This window comes from Schistocerca cancellata, chromosome 4 (genome assembly GCF_023864275.1).
Source record: "Schistocerca cancellata isolate TAMUIC-IGC-003103 chromosome 4, iqSchCanc2.1, whole genome shotgun sequence".
In the NCBI taxonomy this organism is placed as follows: Eukaryota; Metazoa; Arthropoda; class Insecta; order Orthoptera; family Acrididae; genus Schistocerca; species Schistocerca cancellata.
The window spans coordinates 32,249,645-32,264,270 of NC_064629.1; the positions used below are offsets into that span (position 1 = coordinate 32,249,645).

Here is a 14,626-nt window from a genome sequence, read left to right on the forward strand (position 1 = left end):
AGATACAAGTCCATCCCTAGAGAAGGGATGCCTTTAATGCCACATTTTAGTTTCCTCCTGAAAGATCTTATGATCTACAAAACCGAATGTCTTGGCAAAATCATCGAAAATGAGAACATGGTACTTTTTCTCATTTAGAGAATTCTTTACTAAAGTCAGACTGAGCAGTTGTTTAAAACTTGTCAAAAAAGTGGTCCATTATTCTGTTACAAGCCACCTCCTTAAAAATTACTGGGAACAGGGGACGAATATAGATTAGTCTATAATTAGAGGTTACTCCAGTTTTCTGCACTTTAATAAATGGGTATTACTACTGAATATTTCATTGGTCAGGAAACATTTTCTGACTCTTTGGCTGATTATAAATTCAAGTTGTAATCTATCAGTTGAGTTGGCAATCTTTTATCTACTGACAGAGCATTCAGTGTACATCTACGTAAATCCAGTGTATCTGTATTTATTGGTCGATTTTTGTCCCAGGGTTTTCAGTTACTGTTAGGAAGAATTCATTTAATCTAGTGACCACAGATTTCGATCTAATACCACCTGTTTTGCAACTACTGTCATCAGGGTCTTTAATACCATTTGCATCAGCGCTTTTATTCAATTCATGTTTAATAATGGTTCAGAATGTCTATGCACTGTTCTTAGATGTCTGATATTTTTCTGTATGATTTTTGGCTTTTGGATAACATGGTGAAGATCTTTACAGTTTTCTATTCCTGGCATACAATATTTTGACCCAGGTGTTAGCCATCATTTTTCTCAGCTTTCCTGGCCAAGTTCAAAGGAAAATTAGATTCATTGTGTAAGAAAATTTTTAAGAATTAAGTTTGTTATCTACTGTGCACTCTTGATAAGCTCCTTCCCATTTTTTGCCCAGTACAACCCAGTGAATAGTGTGACTAAATGGGCATTTATGAGTCTGTGAAATTTTACTTTTCCCTTCTTAGCTAAACCTGTTTGATGGGAATGCTTTATCGCTGCAACTTGACCATCTGTTCACACAAATAACTTATCACGGAACTCTTAATTTCATGGAAGGCAAATTTAGGTATTAACTGCTCTTTTGCTATGTCGTCCTATTCTTGCTGGTAATGCTACTGGCGGGGGGAGTAAATTATAGCTGGGCATCAGTAGCTGTATGTGCCATCAATCAGCAATATTTGGTATGATGAAATCATCATTGAAATGCCCCCCTCCCCCACCTCACTCACTCACTCACTCACTCACTCACTCACTCCCCCCCCCCCCCTCTCTCTCTCTCTCTCTCTCTCTCTCTCTCTCTCTCTCTTTCTCTTTCTCTTCCCCCCCCCCCCCCCCCCCCCCGCCACAAGTATGTCCAGCCACAAACCGGAGACTGTAGCACCCCATTTGTAAAAATAGTCTGTGCATCGGCCATGCCCAGTGTAAGTTCAGTTCAATTTGACCCACAGTTTCCTGTCGAGTTCTGTGCCAGCAGTATCACAGTTATACTTTTGGAATCATTCATGCTCTTCAGGATTTTCAGTTATACTTTTGGAACCATTCACACTCTTCAGGATTTTCAATAAGCTGGCAGCTCTGGTCCCACAGGTCTGTCACCCAGGTATTACTGGCATCTAGCTGTTGTGTTTGTTGTAATGGTGGGTTTCTGGAACAGAGTCTATTTCATTGTAAATTTGGTATGTCTTCCTGCATGGGTAATTCCAGGTTCTCCTGTAGCTTGCGTATTCATTAAGCAAGGCCTCACTTCTGTGGATTACGGGTGGATAGATGTTGCTCAGCAGAGGAAGCCAATAAACAGTTGTTGGTGTGATTGCCCCAGTAATTAACCACATAGTATGGTTCAACTGGATGTTTATCAATTTGGTGTGGCAGCTGTTTAGCCACACCGGGGCACAGGTAGATGCCGTGTTTCTTGACTTCCGCAAGGCGTTCGATACAGTTCCCCACAGTCGTTTATTGAACAAAGTAAGAGCATATGGACTATCAGACCAATTGTGTGATTGGATTGAGGAGTTCCTAGATAACAGGACGCAGCATGTTATTCTCAATGGAGAGAAGTCTTCCGAAGTAAGAGTAATTTCAGGTGTGCCGCAGGGGAGTGTCATAGGACCGTTGCTATTCACAATATACATAAATGACCTGGTGGATGACATCGGAAGTTCACTGAGGCTTTTTGCAGATGATGCTGTGGTGTATCGAGAGGTTGTAACAATGGAAAATTGTACTGAAATGCAGGAGGATCTGCAGCGAATTGACGCATGGTGCAGGGAATGGCAACTGAATCTCAATGTAGACAAGTGTAATGTGCTGCGAATACACAGAAAGATAGATCCTTTATCATTTAGCTACAAAATAGCAGGTCAGCAACTGGAAGCAGTTAATACCATAAATTATCTGGGAGTAGGCATTAGGAGTGATTTAAAATGGAATGGTCATATAATGTTGATTGTCGGTAAAGCAGATGCCAGACTGAGATTCATTGGAAGAATCCTAAGGAAATGCAATCCGAAAACAAAGGAAGTAGGTTACAGTACGCTTGTTCGCCCACTGCTTGAATACTGCTCAGCAGTGTGGGATCCGTACCAGATAGGGTTGATACAAGACATAGAGAAGATCCAACGGAGAGCAGCGCGCTTCGTTACAGGATCATTTAGTAATCGCGAAAGCATTACGGAGATGACAGATAAACTCCAGTGGAAGACTCTGCAGGAGAGACGCTCAGTAGCTCGGTACGGGCTTTTGTCAAAGTTTCGAGAACATACCTTCACCGAAGAGTCAAGCAGTATATTGCTCCCTCCTACGTATATCTCGCGAAGAGACCATGAGGATAAAATCAGAGAGATTAGAGCCCACACAGAGGCATACCGACAATCCTTCTTTCCACGAACAATACGAGACTGGAATAGAAGGGAGAACCGATAGAGGTACTGAAGGTACCCTCCGCCACACACCGTCAGGTGGCTTGCGGAGTATGGATGTAGATGTAGATGTAGATGTAGATAACAAACTTAATTCTTAAAAATTTTCTTACACAATGAATCTAATTTTCCTTTGAACTTGGCCAGGAAAGCTGAGAAAAATGATGGCTAACACCTGGGTCAAAATATTGTATGCCAGGAATAGAAAACTGTAAAGATCTACTGAGTCTTACTAATAATCTAACTAGCTGATGACGTTTAAAACATTTCCAGGTGGGTGCAGATACTCTATCAGAATTACTTTTTTGTACTTTCCCAGATCTATTATAAACACAAATTACTAAAACAGCTGCTCAGTTCAGTACATTTTATTTTATTTATTTATTTATTTATTTGTATGGCTCACATGGAGCTTAAAATTGCAGGTATATGACATTAGTAATACTATATATAACAGGAATATGAAAATACAAAACTACATATAAAACTAACTAAATGTCAAGATCTAGTTTCCTAATCCATATAAGAGCTGTATCATCAGCTTTTATGAGGTTGCTCCAACTCCCCTGGTAGGAACACAAGGGGCATTCACCTCTAATGTGCTTGACTATCTGGTTCAGAACCCGACAGCCACAAACCGGAGACTGTAGCACTCCATTTGTAAAAATAGTCTGTGCATCGGCCATGCCCAGTGTAAGTTCAGTTCAATTTGACCCACAGTTTCCTGTCGAGTTCTGTGCCAGCAGTATCACAGTTATACTTTTGGAATCATTCATGCTCTTCAGGATTTTCAGTTATACTTTTGGAACCATTCACACTCTTCAGGATTTTCAATAAGCTGGCAGCTCTGGTCCCACAGGTCTGTCACCCAGGTATTACTGGCATCTAGCTGTTGTGTTTGTTGTAATGGTGGGTTTCTGGAACAGAGTCTATTTCATTGTAAATTTGGTATGTCTTCCTGCATGGGTAATTCCAGGTTCTCCTGTAGCTTGCGTATTCATTAAGCAAGGCCTCACTTCTGTGGATTGCGGGTGGATAGATGTTGCTCAGCAGAGGAAGCCAATAAACAGTTGTTGGTGTGATTGCCCCAGTAATTAACCACATAGTATGGTTCAACTGGATGTTTATCAATTTGGTGTGGCAGCTGTTTAGCCACACCGGGGCACAATACTTGGCTGTTGAGAAGACGAGCACAATGGACAATGTGCACAAGCTATCTGCTGAAGCTCCCCATGTCATTCCACACAGTTTTTGAATAATATTGTTATGAGTTTTAATCTTGGAAGCAGTATTTACAAGATGTTTTCTATATGAACGGGTGCTGTCAAGGGTAACAACAAGGTACTTAGGGTACCTGTTATGACAAAGAGTGTTTCCATTATGTTTCACTCTGAGTTCCATGTTAGCTTGCTTGCTTGTCAGATGGACTGAACATACTTCAGTTTTACTTGTACTGGGTTTAAGTCACCACTTTCTAAAACATGCACTCATAACGGATAGATCTTCTGTAAGAATTGTCTCCACTCATCCAAGATCCTTGGATCTACATGCAAGAGCAATATAATCCAGATAGCAGAATTTTGTTGACCTGGTATTGGGGAGATCGGAGATATATAGGTTGAATAATAGAGGGACTAAGACGGAGCCTTGTGGTATACCACTGCTTAATTTCCTCTCCTTGCTCACATTTTCTCCCAAGTAAACATGGAAATATCTATTGTTTATCATGGTGTTGACGAGAGATACAGTTTTTCTGCATCGGACCCGTTTTTAGTTATTTGTATACCATCCCTTCTCTCCAGACTGTGACATATGCTGTGGTTAGGTCAACGAATGCGACAGATGTCTTCACGTTTTCTTAGAAATCAGTCTCTATGAAACATATTAGGACCAGTACCTGGTCGCAGCAACTTCTCTGTGGCCAGAAACCTGCTTGATCAGCTGGGATATGTTCCAGAATGAAGCTGCTAATTCTATTATAGATTAGCCTCTCCGAGAGCTTATAAGTACAGCTCAAAAGGGAAACTGGTTTGAAGCTTTGAGGATGGTCAGCTGGTTTACCTGGTTTCAAAATTTCCACTATTTCTGTTGTCTTTAGGTCGTTGGGCAGTGATCCAATATCTAGGGTGTTGGAGAAGAAGCGGACCAGCCATTTTTTTCCACCATTACCCATGTTTATCAGAAATTCTGGGTTTATATTATCCATACCAGGTGCTTTATCATGTGTAGTTTGTTTCAAGACCTCATCCAATTCAGTCAGTGTAAACGGTGGAAAGAAACTGGATTCGTTTGGGCATTTGGTTACCTGAAATACCAGGTTTCTGCCTGGATTTATTGGAGGCTCCGCCAAGCTGATGCATAGGACTCCACACCTTTCTACTTCAACGTCTGAAGTTTACATTTTCACCATCTCACACCATTATACTCTTCTAGCAATGTCAAGACTTTGTAGGAGCTCATCTGCAATATCACTGTCATGCTTTGCTATACAGCGAGCAGTAGCAACAGTCTGGGGCTGCTGCTCACAGTATGATTTCAGTTGCCTGAGACTCCAGTCGTGTGTGTGTGTGTGTGTGTGTGTGTGTGTGTGTGTGTGTATTGTTGACAAAGGCCATTGGCCATAATGGTACATCATTTCATTTTTTGTGTATATAGTCACTCCTCCTATCCTTGTATTATGCCAAAAGTAATATGATACAGACTTGTTACCATTGCGGTGCAACAGTTCAGTTTCTCTCATTTCCAAATTATGTTCTGTTGTGCATAAAACATGTAGAAATACCTTCTGGTTTTTCAGTTACTTATAGTGGTATGAGAAGCTCCTTTTTTTAACTATGCCATCTGTAGAAGATATTGCAAATGTCTACCAAGTACACTATCCTTTTCATAGTTACAATTCAGTGCACTATATAACTCAAAAACAGCTTAATCCACGATTTAAACAGAATGGCTTACCTCTTGAACAATTTGCACCAAAAGATGGCAGTGTAAGTGACATACAGAGAATCTTTACATATTCTGGCAAATTTCCCCACACTTTCAGGAACAATGTAATCTGCTATGAGGAACCAAACATCAAGGGGGTATCTAACTCCAGGTTCTTCCACAACACATGGTATTTTTATCACCTCCTCAGATGTCGCAGCCTTTTCTGAAACAGCACATGTAATGGAACTCACATTAACAGTAGGAAATCAAAAACAATCTTTGGAAAATTCTACTGTTACTAAGGAAAAATAACTATTAATAGCTGTGGACGCAACAGCAATATCTTTAAACAAAAGTCCAATGTACTACCACAGGACACCAGGTGAAAAAAAGGATGGTACGGGAGTGGGCCTGGCTACAATAACCATACAAATAAATGGAAAAATAACAACTGTGTATGATCAAGTCTGTTTTTAAAGTATTTTCTGAGTCAGAGTTCATTTTATGCCAACAAACTCCTCTTGTACTCTTGCCACTTCACACATCCTTGGGTGGAATAACCTCTCATCAGAAGCACCAACTTCACAGTAAATGCTAAGTAATCCAGCTCCATCCACTCTCTTCCATTGCCATGGATGCAAAATATGCAGAAAACAATTTCTTGTGCAGTCTTCTTTTCCCCATCATTTCTAGAAGAATATCTTCTTGCAGAAGCAGTTCATGGATAAATATCTCCTTTTACAGATGCTTTATAGTGAAATTTCTGGCCAAGTGAATTTGTGAATGCCATTTGAAAATTACTGATAAAGGGTGGCCAAGGAGAATTGTTCAAAATGGTGTTATTAGCAACAGGTTAGCACATCAGGATGATCAGACAGACAACTATATGGTTAGAGGTCATGAAACAATGCAGTGCTGTGTCAGGCTAAGGATGGTTTGATGTTGGTTTACCTGCCTCAGAATGCATTTACAGCCACATGACAGTTTGATCTTTTTTGCCCCTTATCCTCTCAGGGGTTATTTCCCCCGTTTACCAAAATCACCCCACATATATAACATAAATGTATCATTAAAATTATTCAGTATCATCTCTCATTACACAAAAAATCAGTGTTGGTTGGTTGGTTTTGGGGTTTGATGGGGGCTAAACATTGAGGTCATCAGTCCCCTGTTCCAAACAGACATACTTTTAAAAGGCCCACACAGTAAAACCGTAACCTCTGCACCCAGAGGGAGGGAACACCAAGGGATACAGAGCTAAAATGAACATCGCAATAACACAAAATAAAGGACACTTAAAAGGAGCAGAGCAAATAGCTGACTAGAGTAAAACAGACTACAGTGGTTGATGGATCAGGTAAAAGGTCAACCACTCAACTACAAATGAAGAACCTCCAGCTGGAAAGCGTTGATAGAGGTACCAACACAACTTGTTAACATAAAAGACACTATTTGGGTATCCATGTCACAATTAAAAGTCGCTGGAGTGGGTGTAGCCTGAGAAATAATGCGAGAGCGCCCACATTAGAGTGAGTGATAAAACCCAGCTGCACGGATAAAACGTAAAACTGAGGCAGCTATTGAGGCATCGTCACCTAGTATTAAAGGACTTGCAGCTGGTAAATTAAACGACTGTGGCAAGGGGGCTAAAAGGGGGCAGTCCATCAGAAGATGGACCACTGTCAGCCCTGCATCACAGCGACACTTGGGCGGGTTCTCACAGCGAAGGAGATATCTGTGGGTCAACCATGTATGTCCAATTCGCGATGGCAGAGAACAATTGAGTCCCTACGCGTGCTCCTCAAGGATGAGTTCCATACAGCCGTGGATGACTTTACCATGCGGAGCTTATTTGGCGTGTTCAAGACAGACCATTCAGAGCTCCAGACATCGAGGACCTTGCGATGTAGGGCTGGCCGGAGGTCTCTTTCCACAAGACCAAACTCCAGGGGTGGTGAAGTGGTGGCCTGCTTGGCCAACCGATTGACACATTCGTTTCCTGGAATGTCGATGTGGCCCAGGGTCCTGAGAAAAACACAAGTCAAGTGCTTGCAATCCACTCAGGGAATCACTGCATATGACAAATGACTCCCCAGGGCTGGAGGAAAGGTGAGCGAGTGCACCATAAAGAGCAACCAGCTCCGCAGTGAAAACACTGCTCCCACAAGGCAGGGAATGCTGCTCAACGTAGTCGTTGTGGATGAAAGCAAACCCAGTGCGCCCATCGCCCACAGAACCATCGGTGTAGACTACATCTGCACCACGAAACGAGGCAAGCGCCATCAATTTTGACGAAGACTGGCAGGTGGAACAGAGGACTTGGAGTCGCAGGACAAATCCAAGCAAAGCCTCAAGAGAGGGAGGGACCAAGAGGGGTAGATGAAGAGGGCTGGAAGGATGGAGGAAGTGGAAAGGGCTCTAGTGACGAGAAAAGGGAACGAATGCGGACTGCGATCGGGAGACCCGACCTAGGCCGCCGTCGTGGGGAGGGGAGTGCAGAAGATGGAAAAAGGAGCCTGCGGTTTGGGTGGTCGGGCGAGGTGTGGATGCGGGCGATGTATGATGCAAGCAACTGTTGTTGGCGGAATCGTAGGGGAGGGATTCTAGCTCCTACAAGAAGGCTAGTCACCGGACTAGTGTGGAAGGCACCTGTTGCCAGTCTGACGCCACAATGGAGAATCGCCTTGAGGATCTGCAACGTTGAAGGTGCTGCTGAGTCATACACCACGCTCCCGTAGTTGAGACGGGACTGGACTAAGGTCTTATAGAGCTGTAGGAGGGTTGTTCGTGCAGCCCCCCAAACTGTGTGGCTGAAGCAGCAAAGTATGTTGAGGTGCCGCCAGCACCGTTGTTTAAGCTCGTGAAGATGAGATGTCCAAGTGAGCTGAGCATCAAACAGCATTCCAAGAAAGTGATGTGTCTCCTCAATACGAAGGAGTCCATTGGCAAGGTAGAGCTCTGGATGCAGGTGGACCGTTGGACGACAACAGAAATGCATCATCACTCGGGTCTTAGAGGCTGAGAACTGAAACCATGGTTGGATGCCCAAAAATGTGCCTTACGGATAGATTCCTGCAGCCGCCGTTAAGAGACACTGATGCTTGGGGAACTGTAATAAAGACAAAAGTCATTGGCATATAGAGAGGAACAGACCGATGAGCCCACCGCAGCCGCAAGACCATTAACCGCCACCAAAAAGAGGGGAACACTGAGAACTGAGCCCTGCAGGACACCGTTCTCCTGAATATGAGCAGAGCTAAAATAAGTGCCAACTCTAACCCGAAAGGAGCAATTGGAAAGAAAATTCCATTGAAACATCTGAAGTGGACCCCGAAAGCCCCGTGCAGCGTAGCAAGGATATGATGGCGCCAGGTGGTATCGTACGCCTTCCCAAGATCAAAGAAAACAGCAACTAGATGTTCTCGCCGAGTAAAAGCTGTACGAATAGCCGACTCTAGCAAGACTAAATTGTCGATCGCTGAGTAGCCCTGACGGAAGGCAGGAGGCCCCGAGCTTCGAGGATCCACATGTGCTGCCGACTCACCATCCTTTCCAGGAGTTTGCGCATAACGTTGGTAAGGCTGATAGGGCGATAGCTATCAACCACCAGTGAATCTGCACCAGGTTTCAGCACCAGGATGGTAATGCTATCCTGCCAACGAGTTGGGAAAATGCCCTCCGTCCAGATGCGATTAAACAGGACGAGTAATTCACCCCGACAGTGTGCCGAGAGATGGCGAAGGAACTGGTTGTGAATTCGGTCTGGACCTGGAGAGGTATCGGGGCAAGCTGTAAGGGCTCTTTGGAACTCCCATTCACTAAACAGGGTGTTGTATAGTTCCCAACGGTGCGTGCGAAACAACAACTGTGTACGCTCAGCCTGCTCTTTAATGGTGCGGAATTCTGTGCTGTAGCCTGCTGTCATGGAACTACGAGCGAAGTACTCTGCCAGATGTTCGGCGATGGCGATTGGGTGAGTACAAAGTGTACCCCGGAAAGATGGGCAAGGGACAGACGCACGAGAGCAAAAGCCAAAAATGTGCCGAACCTGCGACCACACCTGAGATGGGGAGGTGCGAGAACCTATGGTGGCAACATATCATCCCCAGCAGTCCTGTTTGCTCCACCGGATTAACCGCCGAGCCTGGGCCCACAGCCGTTTAAAGGCAACCAGATTCTCTAGAGAAGGATGACGCTGGTGTTATTGCAGGGCTTGCCGGTGGTCCCGGATAGCTTCTGCAATCTCTGGTGTCTTACAACGGACTGACTTACGCCTTAGGGTACTTGAAGAACAGGGGACAGTTGAGTCAACTGCAGAAACAATGGCCATAGTGATCTTGTCTACTGCCAAATCAATGTCACCAGGAAGCGGAGCAATGGCATTAGTAGCTGAGGTGTAGGCTGCCCAATCAGCTCCACGAAGAGACCATCATGGCAGCTGGTCAGGGGGCTGGGATTGAAGAAGAGAAACCAGGATAGGAAAGTGCTTGCTACCACTGAGGTCGTCGTGGAACCTCCAACTGAGGTATGGAAGAAGACCTGGGCTACTAAGAGAGATGTCAATGGCCGAGTATGTGCCATGAGTCAAGCTAAAATATGTGGGAGCACCAGTGTTAAGAAGGCAAATGTCCTGCTGTGCCAAGAGAGCCTCAACGTTCCTACCCTGGCCCGAGATCTGGGCCCCACCCCATAAAGGGTGGTGGGCATTAAAGTCCCCCAAAAGGAGGAATGGTGGGGGGAGCCAGGCGAAGAAGGCAGCTAGGGGTCAGCAAGAGGGACAACCTCATCTGGGTGAAGATAGAGGGAACAGATAGTAAGCTCCATTCCTGCCCGGATTCTAACAGCCACAGCCTCGAGAGCCGTGTGAATTGGCGCTGGGGCACTAGGAACAGTGGCAATAACATAAACACAGACACCACCAGACACCCTGTCGTATTCTACGTGGTTCTTATAGTAACCCCGGTAGCCACAGAGGGAGGGGGTCTGCTGAACAGGAAACCAGGTTTCCTGTAGGGCCAGACAAGTGGCAGGGAAGCGGCAAAAAAGCTGTTTCAACTCGGCAAGGTGATGGAAAAAACCACGGCAATTCCATTGAAGGATAATGGTATGAAAGAACCGGGGGGGGGGGGGGGGGGGTGATAAGTCACACCTTAGAAACGCTCGCCGCCACCGATTGCGAAGTAGCCTGATCAACTTCCATAGGAGCTGCAGGTCGAGCAACATCTAGCCCAGCTCCGGAGTGGCCGCTTGATGCTCCACATCATCTTCAGGTGCAGTGGTGAACTCCTTTTCTGTCTCTATGTCCTCCTCCTTTTGCTTTTCCTTCTTTTTGGTAGGGTCCCGTTTGTCCTTCGGTTTATCAGGCTGGGTGGGCTTTTCCGACCAAGTCTCATGGAAGCCCTACGGCCCTCAGGTGGTGGCTTTTTCAGCCACTGGCTGACATCTGGAGGGGCAGTAACCGTGGAAGGGAGGGCACCAAGCGATCCCTTCCGAGCGAGGTGAGCCGGAGGAGGTGGGCACTTCTTTGGCTCAGAGGTGGGGACAGAAGTCCCCAAAGAAGGAGGGGTTGTTACTCCTATGTTGAAAACAGGGGAGCAACAGAAGAGGGCGTTCCCCCAACTACCACGGGGGGTGGGGGGCAGGAATAGACAGCCGGGCTGGAGGACCCACAAAAAGTGGCTGAGCTTCGGGGCTCATCGCCAGGGATGGCGACATCAAAGCTGCTGCAGCATACATCGATGAAAAGTGCACAGGGTGAAGTTGGTCGTACTTGCATTTAGCCTCTGTGTAAGTGAGCCTGTCCAAGGTCTTATACTCCATAATCTTCCATTGTTTTTGATAAACCGCGCAGTCTGATGAGCAAGGTGAATGTTTCTGTCCGTAGTTGACACAAACAGGGGGGTGGCGAAAAACATGGGACGTTGGGGTGGGAGGCAATTCCACAATCCCGACAGGTAGGGTTGACGTCACATCTCGATGACATATGCCCAAACCTCCAGCACTGAAAGCAGCGTATGGGAGGAGGGACGTAAGGCTTACCATCACATTGATATATCATCACCTTGACCTTCTCCGGCAGGGTGTCACCCTCAAAAGAAGATGAAGGCACCGGTGGTGACCCTACTATCTTTAGGTCCTCTGAAGACACGTTGTACAAAGTGGACACCGCAGCAATCCAGATTTGCACGGAGCTCGTCACCAGACTGCAACAACAGGTCACAATGAAAAATAAGTTCCTGAACCATATTGAGGCTCTTATGAGGCATAATGGAGACTGCAACATCACCGAGCTTGTCACAAGCAAGCAATGCCCGTGACTGTGCTGGGGATGCTGTCTGTATGAGGACTGCTCCAGACCTTATTTTAGACATGCCCTCAACTTCTCCAAAGTTGTCCTCTAAATTTTCCACAAAAAACTGAGGCTTGGTGGTCAGAAATGAGTCCCCATCTGTTCGGCTGCAAACCAGAAATCGAGGAGAATATGTCTCGCCAGGTAATTTAGACTGCTGTTCCTCCCCTGGTGTGAGCAGGGAAGGGAACGATTGGGGGTCATACTTTAAAGCATTGAACTTTCCTTTCTTAGAGACTCGTGCTTGTGCACCATTCGTATTTCTTTCCCACGAGCAGCTAGGGAAAAGAATGTCCACCCAGACAGAGCCCCACTTGCCTGGGTAAGCCTAATACAACCGGGGGGGGGGCGGCAGGTTCCCCAGGGGTCGCCTGCTAGCAACTGTTCTACCTCAACAGCCATGCATCCCCTCGGCGTGCAGCACACCTTGAGATTGAGTGTTTTTTTTTTTATAGAGGTTTATACCATCCTCGCAACCCAGGCAGTTAAGCCAAGATCCCCGGGCTCTGTACCGTACAAAATTCCACTGTTGCGCCTTACGGTGGCTGTTTAAGCACGCTCAGAGCTTATGGTATTGAGGACTGGTGGCGTTTCCCAGTCCCCAGCTCACAGACCCCGGGGTCGCCAAGCCCATACTCACCAACTAAATGCTGAGCCCCCCCGAGGGTAAAATTTCAGTGTGCCATGTGTGCAGAGAAGTGCTTTTATCCCATAATTTCACTATGTTCTTAGGAAGACATCCATTACTCTGAATGAAGGAGATAGTCACCTCAAAGCCCTACTGTCAATACTGGCCTTAGGTGCAGTAGTACAAGTAATGCCAGCATTAATTTCTTTAGTTCATAGTTAGTACAATTTACTCACATTGCCACTTCAGACACGCACACACACACACACACACACACACACACACACACACACACACACACCCCATTTTAATAGTTGTTGTATCACATATCGACACCACCCCACAGGTGTCAAAGTTGGCAATGGAACTGAAAGTTTCTGTCTGACACCGACAGCAATCATGCAGAATACAGCAGACCCAATGCAGCACACCCTCTGAGCCATGCCTCCAGCAGCTCTGTACCAATCCTCTTCCTTGTTGACAGCAAGAGCTGGACACTCTCTTGCTGCATCATTTGTAATGAGTCTATATATGCTTGAACAAATACAAGTTGCATAAATCTTTTGTTTACTGTGTTAACTTATTCACTAATCATTTCTGCTCCTGCCCAGCTTTCCTACGACGACAGCAAGGTACTGTAGCACACCTCTATTTACCATTGTGTATGAAGTTGCAGACAACATGCCTGGCGACAAGTCATGCTGCCTATACGTGACCATTTTCCAGTCTTGAAGTTCACTTTTTCCCATTCTGTTGTCTTTTTTGGCTATTTTCTGCCGTTGTTGCTTGTCTTCTGTCCACAGTGTTTGCCTAGCTTGCACCCTTCATATTCTACGTTCCATGGTTGATGCTTTTGCATTCCTTTCTGCTTTCTCTGTGCTTATTTGTCTTGTTATTCTGCGTGTCGCTCAGTTAATATCCCTACTCGGCCGAATTCGCCTTTTGCACTGCCTGCTGTTGATCTAACTGAGTTTATTAAGTTTCAGAGTCAACAAAAGGTGCAGCTACTTGAAGTGATGACCTCACACAAGACACTTGACTCAATGGCAGTGCCACCGCCTGCATATGCACCGCCATTTCGTTAGTTTGATGAGACGAGGTAAGACTGGACAGAATACCTCGCACAGTTCTACATGCACATCACAGTGCATCACATACAAGGTACTGACCAACACTCTTATTTCTTGGCCAAGGTGGGAGTGACAAGAGGCTTTGCGCTAGACTTTTTCCTGTTTGTGCCCAGAAGGTGCTTACAGAGGACAGGATTCAAGTGGCGGGTTCACGTTACAAATTTCTTAGGTTATGTAAGCAACAAGGACAGACACACTGTCAGCGGGTGACTGAACTGCAAGGCTTTACTAGACAGTGAAGATTCAAATGTGACTGTGTCAAATATTACAGTGATACAATGGTTCATGACACCATGAGACACAATATCGCTGACACTCAAATTCAGGAACAGATTCTGCCAATTCTAGACTATCGGCATTCCTGCAAAAGTGCAGCAGATAGTTTAGGGGTACTGCCTGTTTGTTTTGTAGATAGCCATTACAAACAGACCTCACAACCAGCTCACACACAGTGGCCCAGCCGGTAACAGCCACAGTGCTCACGTTAACATGTGTCACATCCAGCACAAAGTGTGAAGTCATGCCCTCACTGTAATATGGCACATGACTGCCGATCTTGCCCCTCGTGTGCAGTGACTTGCTGTCTTTTTGCAGCAAACAGGGCCATCTATAGTCTGTCTGCTTACAGAAATGTAAGGCACCCTCTTCTGCTACTCCTTCACGCAAATCTAGCGCACAAACAGAG

At 45.5% G+C, this 14,626-nt stretch overlaps 1 protein-coding gene across 2 annotated transcripts in view; it reads right to left on the minus strand.

The window, feature by feature from the left end:
* Window positions 1-14,626, minus strand: part of LOC126183188 (transmembrane protein 183-like) — a 252,438-nt gene that overhangs the window by 125,123 nt on the left and 112,689 nt on the right. For both annotated transcript variants that reach the window (XM_049924924.1, XM_049924925.1), the window contains exon 5: window positions 5,862-6,057. In XM_049924924.1, the coding sequence (XP_049780881.1) occupies window positions 5,862-6,057 (196 nt within the window). The remainder of the gene's footprint in view (window positions 1-5,861; window positions 6,058-14,626) is intronic.